Source organism: Podarcis raffonei, chromosome 13 (genome assembly GCF_027172205.1).
Source record: "Podarcis raffonei isolate rPodRaf1 chromosome 13, rPodRaf1.pri, whole genome shotgun sequence".
Lineage (NCBI taxonomy): Eukaryota > Metazoa > Chordata > Lepidosauria > Squamata > Lacertidae > Podarcis > Podarcis raffonei.
The window spans coordinates 2,040,075-2,050,459 of record NC_070614.1 but is presented as its reverse complement, the minus strand read 5'-3'; the positions used below and the strand labels follow the sequence as shown (position 1 = coordinate 2,050,459).

The following is a 10,385-nucleotide window of genomic DNA, read 5'->3' as shown; positions in this document are numbered from 1 at the left end:
AGGCTTTTCTGAGCACTCGGGGTCGAAAGGAAGTGGTTGCGAGCGACCTGCGGAGCCCTCTCCCGCGGAACCGGCGGGGCTGCCGCGGCCTTGGCGACACTTCCGGCCCCCGAGGGAAGCGCGGAGAAAGGGCCTCCGCCGCCCGCGATGCGCTTCCGCGCCAAGATCTCGGACGCCGGCTGCCTGGCGCACTTCAGCCGTGAGTGGCGGGCGGGGGGGGGGAGGCGCCGCTTTCCGGCGGGGCGGCGTCCGGGCTAACGGGGCTCTCCGTCTCTCCTCCCTCCCTCAGGCGCCGTGGCGACGGTGGCCAAGCTGGCCAAGGCGTGCGCGCTGCGCCTGACCACCGAGCAGCTGGTCTTCGTGGCGGGCGCCCGAGGGGCCGTGGGGGGCGCCCGCCTGTGGTGCGAGGTCCGCCAGGTAGGCCGGGGGCGGCGGGACCCCCAAGCCGGGCGGGGGCGCCCCGGTCTCGCCCCGGGCTCACCCCGCTCCCGCTCTTCCAGGGGAACGTCTTTGACGAGTTCCAGATGGAGGGAGTGGCCGCAGAAAAAAATGAAATTTATCTGGAGGTGACGCCGGAAAACTTATCCAGAGCCTTGAAAACGGCACAGAATGCGAAGGCGGTGAAAATCAAGTTGACGAACAAGCACTGTCCTTGCCTCACTGTAGCCGTAGAATTGGTGAGTAGAAATGGATGCGGGGGGGGGGGGCGTCTCTCTCTCTCTCTCTGCCTCAGGTAAAACTAGACTATCCAACTGCTTAGTCATCTAAAAGGTGAGGTCGCTCAGGAGGAAAGCCTGCGTCCTCCCCCCGGGTGGCAGGTGGAGCTCCATTTGTGCCCCAGTTACAGATCGTGGAAGCCGGGTGGGAAGAGGTCCCAGTGCCCACCCCCCAGGGCTGTATGCAGGTGTCTAATAGTGTTGGGGACCAAATAGTGCCCTGCAGAGCCCCATAGCATTTGTACTAGGGGACCGAAGCACACTCCGGCAATGCTGTTCTCTAGACTCACCTGTGCAGGGAGACCTGAAACCACTGTAACTGTGCCTTTGAGCCCCATCTGAGCAGTTGGGCTGAGGGCACCATGATCAATGGGATCAAAAGCTGCTGAGAGTATGAGTATCCAGGTTGATCAGTACCTCTTGTCCCCACACTCATCCCCAGGGATGAGTCAGTCCCAAAACTAGGCCTGAACTGAAGTTGATCCAGATAATCATGCTCATCCTGGAACACATGAAGTTTCTCTGCCATAGCGCCCCCCCCCTTTTTAAAGAAAGGTGGCATTCTTACATAAGTGTTTATAGGATTACAGCCTTTACTGTCGTGAATTTTGGTTATGTAACCTTTTGTTTTCTTCTCTCTAGCCTTCTTTATCCAGCACTAGCCGTGTCGTGACTCACGACATTCCTGTGGGTATTATCCCAAGAAAGCTGTGGAATGACTTCAGGGAACCAAGTGTGCCGGACTTTGATGTGAGCCCCTTTCAGTTTCCACAATATCAAAATTAAATTCTTTAAACAGTATTCCAAATACCTCCCATCTCAAAGGAATTTCCTTTTAGTTAAGATGATTGGATTTCATTCAATCTAAAAGTGTCGTAGGCTAATAAGCACATTGTGATAATGTAAACTGAGGATGAGTTGACTTTACATAAAGTTGTTTTTCATTATTCATGTTTGAATTACAGCCATTATTCAATTACAGTCGTTATTCTACCAAGGATTGCAATTAGTGCAAAAACTTCTTTTTAGAGAGAATGTGTATTTTACCATTGGAGACCAGTGAAAATTTACAGTGTGCTTTACAGTATCTCCTGAGTCCATTTCACATTCACTCTTTCATGCGCTGCTGCCCATTCATATGACTTGCAAACCTAACTAATGTACCATTCACACAGCCATGCATACCCTCTTCACAATACTCAGCTTAACACTTGGCTGCCATGTCAAGCCATTCACATACAGTTGCTTTTTTTAAAAGAAGACCAACTGGTCCTCGCTCTTGAGTGCTGACCATTTAAAAACAACACAAACTTGGAACAGTTGAAATATTTTCAGAGCCAAAATTCTCACAGCCAAAAGCAAATGTGTTTTCAAATAATGCAATCTGAGTTTACCTCATTTTTTTCCCTTTCATTGGCTTGGTTTGCACTTAATGTGAAGCAATTGTTTATTCCCCACAAGCAGTTAACAAATATACATACCACCAATACAATTCATTGCTAAGGGAGGCATCCATATTTCAGCCAAAAACTCATCTCCTCAAAAGTGTTTTAAGGCCCTGATTACAGTTTTGACAACTGCAAGGACTTCAGAAATGTATCTCTCTCCAAATAAGTTACTAAACATAAAACAAAACTTTAATTATCTTACTCTAATTAGAAGAAAGGGAGAGTAAACATTCTCTTGCAAAGAATGTTTTTTACAGTTTTCTGAGGAAGTTCTTTGAAACAGGACCTTACTCAGCAGCCTGTGGCCAGCTGCTTAGCATTCTTCAATACAACAACAATAATTTTTGTGCTATATAGTTCATTGTAAGCCTTGCTGGAATGTTCACTTTCTGCTTATAATGATATATTGTTCATTTTATTGCAAACCTTTCTCATTATCAATCTAGTTTCTCACAGTCTTATGCCCTTCAACATTATCGTAGTTGCTATATAGAACTGTGCCCTTGCATGTGACTTTATCCCTTTTAAATTGACACTGGGGGTCATTGCCCAGTAACAGTGTGGGGCAGTCGTGGCTTATCTGCACTTTCAAGGCAGTTGATTTGATTTTGTAGGTCAGCATTTATTTACCAGCGCTGAAGACCATGAAGAGTGTTGTGGAGAGAATGAAAAACCTCTCCAATTCTATAGTAAGTTCTTATATTCTTAACGTGGGAGTAGAAGTGGGGAGAGAGAGAGATGCATCACTTGGGATGAGTTTTTATGCAATCATTGTAACCGCTGGGTCAAGACACCACACAACTGGAAATTGTGCATTTTTTCTTACTTTTTTTTTTAAATAGTAAATAGCAGGTTTGTGTGGCTAATCTAGTTTGGGACCTTGGGGGAAGCTGGAGGGCTTTAATTCTTTACCTCCACTATGGTACTGATCCAGATTGGATACCCTGTGCTTGGTATTTACTTTAGAAAAGACCATCTTGCAGTTGCTAATTGTGTGAATGGTGCCTGGTCTTGGCTCTCACTTGATACTTTGCACATAAGACTCCCATCAAGGTTTAGTTATCCAGGATTGCTCTCTGAGTACACAGCTGGTAAGCAATTGGAGCCACTGGAGATGACTAGCATATCATACCTATATGATCCCTCAACCCAGAGGTTTTCAACCTTTTTGAATCCACTGCTTCCTTGACCAACTTCTTGAGTTCCTTGTGGGAAACCTGGTAAAAACTAAAACTTGACCATCATTCAAAGCACCCTAGGGCACCGTGGCACCACTTGAAAACCATTGGCCTATGCCAGTAAGTAATGTAAGGAAAAAGGATCCATCTCTTTTAGACTTTGTAAGTGATAAGTAAGCATGCACAGGGCTTTTTTTTCTAGAAAAAGTGGTGCCAGAACTTGACCTTTTTTAGGGGAGGACCCACCCAAAGTTATTGCGCTTTTTAAAGGGGCGATCACCCAGCCAAAGTTGTTAAGTTGGAACGTACCTAAGACGTGCCAACTGGAAAAAACCCTGAGCATACACACTTTATATAGAATGCTTTACCTGGTTGCATGTCCTGTATACCTGTACAGCCTTCATTGCAAGATGTTGCCAATAATTCCCAGGCCACTGTCTGGTCCCTAAGACTATACAAATTAGTTATCCCTGCCAAACTGACCTTGTGAATGTACAATATTTTCTTCTTTTTTATTGCATGTTTATGAAATGCATGTTTAACTTGTAGCTATGGAATTTTGGCTGTCAAGAATTTTACCTGCTCTTGTGTCTTAACAGCAGCTTGATCTGAAATCATTAGTAGATTGTGGTGTTATCTCGGCGCTGGAAAGCTTCACTTGCCAAATCTGCAGATCAGTCTTCTGGTTTACCAGCACCAGAGAAGGCTAGGCTTACTTATTTGTCCGAGTCAGTTGACACTTTTGTTCCATTGTTCACAGTACTAGAGACCATCACATGGATGATATTTTTACACACCTCCCTAATTTATATAACTGACTTTTTGATGCTTAGTGATTTGTTGCTGCAGAGCTCTTAAGCAGAGTTGTCTCCGTTTATTTATAGGTGTGTCTGGAGGCATATATTTAGGAATAGAACCTTAATTGTTATAAGTGCATTCCCTTGACAAACCAGTGTTGGTAGAATACATTTAGTAGTCGTGAAAAGCATATGAACTGTTTTGTTTACATTGTAGGTAATAGAAGCAAATCTAAATGGAGAAATGAACTTGAAAATAGAAACTGATCTAGTGTGTGTTACAACCCACTTTAAAGACCTTGGGAATCCTCCCTGGGGTAAGCAATTTTCTTTCCTTGTCAGATAACAGATCCTAACAAAAGTACATAACAAAAGCTACAGTCCTGTGTACACTTATCAGGCAGTAAGGGCTTGCTTCTGAGTAACCATGCATAGGTTTGCAGTGCTCTGAAAGTAATCACCAACAATTTTTAGCCAATTTTATAGTTGTTGTAAAATAGAGCTAGCTTGAGTCTGTCTTTAATAGTTTTCTTTCCCCACGCTCAGATGTCAGTAACAAAGTGAAAGGAAGGAAATACTGAATTGCGGGTCAAATAATTGAAATAACATTGTAGCTTCAAACAATGGACTAATATACATAGTTAATTATCATGAATGGGGAAAATACAGGTGTATTACAGGGGACCACATATACGTGCAGTGCCATGAAATAAATCAATCAATCAATTCAAACCTGGAAATGGCAGGAGAGAGCTGGAGAGCCCTTGTGGCTGGTGAGAAGACCCTCCACAGAGCCTGAAGAGGACGTCGGAGGAAGCCCAGAAGAGAGCAGAGGCATAGCAGGGCTTTGTTTACACTGCTCAGCCTCCCTGACTAACAGCTGATGCGCAGCAACAGTGGCCACTTTCCCACATGTCCTCCTGCTGGAGCTTCAATTCTAGTATTTTTTGTATGGATTGAAGAGAGAGCGGCAGAGAGGGTGCTTAGAGAGCATTCCCCACTTTATGAGAATTCACTTATGTACACGGGGGCCCAGAACATAATCCCCACCTCCTCTGCAAATATAGAATTAGAGGATAAGATGAAATAGCTATTTGTCAGTATTCTTGGGAGTTCACAAATTTTAACTGGTCTTCATAATTAACCAAAAAGGTGTGGTTGCCAGGCTCTTGTTGCTCCTGCAAGGTGTTGTTAGTGACCTCATGCTATCACAGCCAGAGCTGGGCCACCCATAAAGGGGACTAAGCCAGCTGCCTTGGGGGGTGGAATCCCAAGGGGCAGCACTCTCGCAGGTGCCCCACCCCTGCCACCGCCACCACCCCCAGAGAAGCGAGAAGAAGTAGCAGCTTCCTGCAAGATTTCACAGAACTCTCGTTGAGTTATACGGCAAGATCTCATGGCTGCCTGCTCCTCGTGTCTCCAGCCAGGGACGGGGTGCACTACCAGAGAAGCAAGAAGTGCCGTGATCATAGCACAATATCCTGTTCCTTTTCCCAGCTCCAGACTTGGGAATTCCTTCTAGTCCTCTTCTGCAGCTTGAACTGTATAGAGAGAGGTGGAGACTGTCACTGCAGTTGCACGGTCCTTTGAAGGGCCTCAGAAGTCGGGTGCAGTTGCCGAAACAGTTTGCACCTCTTCCACAGATCCAATATGGACACAAAGATGGTTGTAGCGCAGAAGCAAAATATCCTGCTGATCTCCATTGCGGCAAGGGAGGGTTGGGCTTAGTTTGATTTCCTGGTGCCCTTTTAAGGCACAGTACTAGAGTTCTCTTTTCTTGCATCTGTGAAGAAGATTGGGGCTTCTCAGTTTGCTCCTGTGCTTCAGAGATACTTGGAGCACCTTGAAGGTACATAATTGAAGCCAGTTTCCTTCTCATCCTTGCAGCTGGGGGAGGGATTGCTCTACATAGTTGTGATGAGTTTCTGAAGTTCTGTGCAACTTGCAGAGATAATCTCCACAGACAGATACTACAGCTCCAAGGTTGGGATGGTGGCTAGGATTTGTTAGGTGTGACAGAAGATGGTTGTGCACACTTCATGGTAAACATGATTAAAACGGGGGGCTCCTGGTGGTCCTGCTTATTACCTGATGCAGTATGAAAAATCATTTTGGTAACACACACTAGTCTTCTCCTTTTCCTGAATGTATTGCAATGATGACCAGTGCACACAGGAGCTTATGAACAGAGACATACCATGGGGTTGGCAAACTGGTCCCCACTGCCCAGGCCCAGGGGGGTGCAAAAATCACCCCAGATTACTCCAACCGAGGAAACAGAGTTGTGTGGGGTGAGAAACACAAGAGGCAGATTGTGTGGATGACAATTGCCTCAGAAGAAGTTGAGATGGGTGATGACTGGGCAGCTGGTGTCTCTGCTGCCATCTTTGCTTCCACTACCGATGGAGGCTTTGAACTTCTCCCAACCTTCATGTGCACGCACAGCCCTCAAAGTCCCCACTTTTCAGGGGCCTGCCTGCCTCCCTGCTTGCTGCTTTTGTGTGGTACTTGCTCAGCTGGTGGCTGTTGTGATGAAGTGATTTTTTTCTGGGGTGGGGTGTGCCAATACAGCACCTCTGCCTATGGACAAATCTCTGTGTGTACAGAAGCCTCTGGCTGGATGCAGTACAGGGTCTGAATATTACTGTAGTCAATGTCAGTGAGCCCCATTTCAACACGTTCATCATCAGTGCCTGCCACTGCTAGTTCCTTCCTCTCTTCCTTCAGCCACTTTTGGTAGCTCCTACAGCTAACCAGAGACATACTTTCATGCAAGCATCTGTGTGAACTGGCTCTGGGTCCACTCCTCCCCAGTGGCTGAGGTTGGAGCTGTGATCTGGTCCCACGTGGTATTATTTTATTTTTTATTTATTGAATTTATATGCTTCCCTATACCTGGAGGTCTCAAGGTAGTTCACAGAAAAGATCACAGTATATAAAAACAAAATAAGAACAATAACCCAATAACACCCCCCCAAAAAAGAGCCACTGCCCTGCTGAGAGCCTTATCTTGCCTTTTGACAAGTTAGCTACTAGCCTTGGTTTGTTCTCTCTGAAATGGAAGTATGAGGTGGTTGTCACAATGAGGAATAGAACATACTACATACTGGCTGCTTGATCATATTCATATGTACAGTGGTACCTCTAGTTACGAACTTAATTCGTTCCTGAGGTCCGTTCTCTTAACCAGAGGCGTGCTTTCACTAATAGGGCCTCTTGTTGCCGCTACGCCGCCAGCACACAATTTCCATTTTTATCCTGGGGCAAAGTTCTCAACTCGAGGTAACCTCCAGGTTAGCAGAGTTTGTAACCTGAAGTGTTTGTAACCTGAGACGCTTGTAACTCAAGGTACCCCTGTACTTGGAAGTAAAATGCACAGATTACAGCCTTAAACTCTTAATGGAAATTATGTACAACCCTTTTAAAAAGTATTGTTCTAGTTAATAAAAGGTTCTATTTTTTGTGAATTTTCATAGGCTCCCAAAAGTCGAGTCAAGAGAGAGATCCCGAGACCATGGCCGAGGCCCGCATTGACATTAAGAGACTTCTCCAGTTACTTGCAGGGCAGCAAGTGAATCCCACAAAAGCACTATGTAGTAAGTGACCCTTTTGGCCTGTTGTGTGAACAAGTCATTTGCCACTCTAGAGAGCAGTGTATGAAGAAGATACCACGTGTTTGGAAGGGATTGCCATATCCTTCCTGTAAAAGCAAATTTCAACATTTCCACACACCACTGTATTTGGACCAGCATTCTTAGGGCCAAACCAGACACCATGGGGGGATTGTTGCTGTTATTGATAGTAATTTTTTCTTATCTTTATTTTAGATGTTATGATTTATGTGGAAATTTGGTTGTGTATATTTTGATATTTCTTTATTGTTTATGACTACTTTCGTTATATTTGTAATTAGGTTCTGTTTCCCCCCCACACACCATGTTGTAAGCCACCTTGAGCATGGTTTTAACTGTGGAAAGGTGGCATACGAATAAAATTATATATGTATGAATCATGTTTATGTACCGTATTTTTCGCCCTATAGGACGCACTTTTTCCCCTCCAAAAATGAAGGGGAAATGTGTGTGCGTCCTATGGGGCGAATGCAGGCTTTCGCTGAAGCCTGGAGAGCGAGGGGGGTTGGTGCGCACCGACCCCTCTCGCTCTCCAGGCTTCAGGAAGCTATCCGCAAGCTGTGGGAGAGCTGCGCGACTTCGCACAGCTCTCCCATGGCTAGCAGACAGCTTGCCTGCACCCAGAAGCTTGGGGCACACTGAGCTCAGCACGCCCCAGGCTTCGGGCTTCGCGCAGCTCTCCCACGGCTTGCGGATAGCAGCCTGTTCTGGGGTCGGGGGAAGCTCGGGCTTCCCCCACCCCAGCCCCGCACCTGGGGGGGGATTTCTTTATTTCCCCCCAAAAAAACTAGGTGCGCCCTATAGGCCGGTGCGCCCTATGGGGTGAAAAATACGGTAACTCACCTCAGCCCCCCCCTTGCCCAGCTCCACCAGGGCATATGCATCTGTAGGCAGAGTCAGGTCTGCTGTCAAGTGGAGGTTGTTGAAAGTGCCTTTTGTCTGGGAGGGAGGACCTGGCGCAGCTTTTCTTTTTGTTGTCTTTCTCCTGGTTGGGAAAAACAGTTTTAAAAAAGTTTTGGAGGTTGATTGTAGCCATGTTCAGAATATTCCAGACCTCCTGCAGCTTGGCCCCTGCATCTGTGTGGCCTTCAAAACTGGAGAATGTTGGCTATTGTTGAACGTGATATTTTGGGCCCTCTGTCATCCTTTGAAGTGTAAAATATGGACTTGTGTTTTGCAGATATTGCAAGCAAAAGGATTGTTCACTTCATCTTGCTCCACGAAGATGTTTCTCTTCAATATTTCATTCCAGCCCTTGTATGAATTGAACAGTTGTTCCAGCTCACCTGTTTTAAATGCTGCAGTGTCTTCTCAAAGGCGCTGAACCAGGCACAGGAAGACGGAAGACGGGGTGGGAGACACGAGTGCTTGCTATGCTTGTTTAAACCCCTTTTATAATCAGATTCTGGGCAGAGAACTGTATATTTAATACCTTATATTTGGTAAATAGAAGAAGTAAAAAAAAATCTGTTTGACTGGGCTATATATTTTATTAAAGAAACAGTCCATTAGATCTTTAGTTATTCTGGTTCTCCATGCAGTAAAAGAACTGTTGGTTTTTTCTTTAAAAAAATCTTGTTTCTCAGTCACCTGTCGGTTCCATATATTCTACGCCTCCTGTCCATTCCATCATTCATTACTGCATATAGGTCACTTCAGTCATATTAAAATTCTCCAGTACCCTCAGAGCTTCCATTTAGGCAACAGATTGATCCCAGTTAGGCTTCTGACTTCCAAGTAGCTATGGACCTCTAGGGTCAGGGCACATACATCAGAAACGTTAACTGGGCAATATATATATATTTTGGCAATGTTTATCATTAAGAGGATCATCTTTTCTAAGCAGTAAATGAAGTTTACTAATTTATAGGTATGTAAAGTAAGGTCGAAAGGTCGGCGGTTCGAATCCCCGCGGCGGGGTGCGCTCCTGTTGCTCGGTCCCAGCGCCTGCCAACCTAGCAGTTCGAAAGCACCCCCGGGTGCAAGTAGATAAATAGGGACCGCTTACTAGCGGGAAGGTAAACGGCGTTTCCGTGTGCTGTGCTGGCTCGCCAGATGCAGCTTTGTCACGCTGGCCACGTGACCCGGAAGTGTCTCCGGACAGCGCTGGCTCCCGGCCTCTAGAGTGAGATGAGCGCACAACCCTAGAGTCTGTCAAGACTGGCCCGTACGGGCAGGGGTACCTTTACCTTTACCTTAAAGTAATTCTAAAAATGTATCATACTGTTAGAGGTTTGTAGGTGCTAGAATTTAATTCAGTCCGGGAATCAGTGTGTTTTTACATGAGTAAAATGTGTCCTTTTATTTAAAATGCATCTCTGGGTTATTTGTGGGGCATAGAAATTTGTTCACACCCCCCCAATATAGTCCACCCCCCAACAAGGTCTGAGGGATGGTGGACTGGCCCATGGCTAAAAAAGGTTGCTGACCCCTGAGCTGGACAAACCTCCTAAATTGTGTCCTAGACACCTTGCTAATCCATTGGATTTCATTGCTGGCATCCAGCTGTCTTAGGAAACAATGGAGGAGAGTGTTTTGGGGGTGAAATCAAATGGTTGAAAGGTTGCAGCGCCTGCTGTGGCTGTAAAGACCAATATGGGAGAGACATGCTTTG

General features: G+C 45.8%; 1 protein-coding gene across 2 annotated transcripts; it reads left to right on the top strand.

Annotated features, from left to right (window-relative positions):
• Positions 1-138: 138 nt before the first annotated feature.
• Positions 139-9,356, top strand: HUS1 (HUS1 checkpoint clamp component). 2 transcript variants are annotated; one of them, XM_053361648.1, is made up of 8 exons: positions 139-199; positions 290-417; positions 501-677; positions 1,359-1,466; positions 2,779-2,853; positions 4,357-4,456; positions 7,616-7,735; positions 8,952-9,356. In XM_053361648.1, the coding sequence occupies exons 1-8, from the start codon at positions 148-150 to the stop codon at positions 9,032-9,034; spliced, it is 843 nt and encodes a 280-aa protein (XP_053217623.1). In that variant the 5' UTR covers positions 139-147; the 3' UTR covers positions 9,035-9,356. The 2 variants fall into 2 exon arrangements, with proteins under 2 accessions (XP_053217623.1, XP_053217624.1); XM_053361649.1 differs by lacking the exon at positions 2,779-2,853.
• The last annotated feature ends 1,029 nt before the right edge of the window (positions 9,357-10,385 follow it).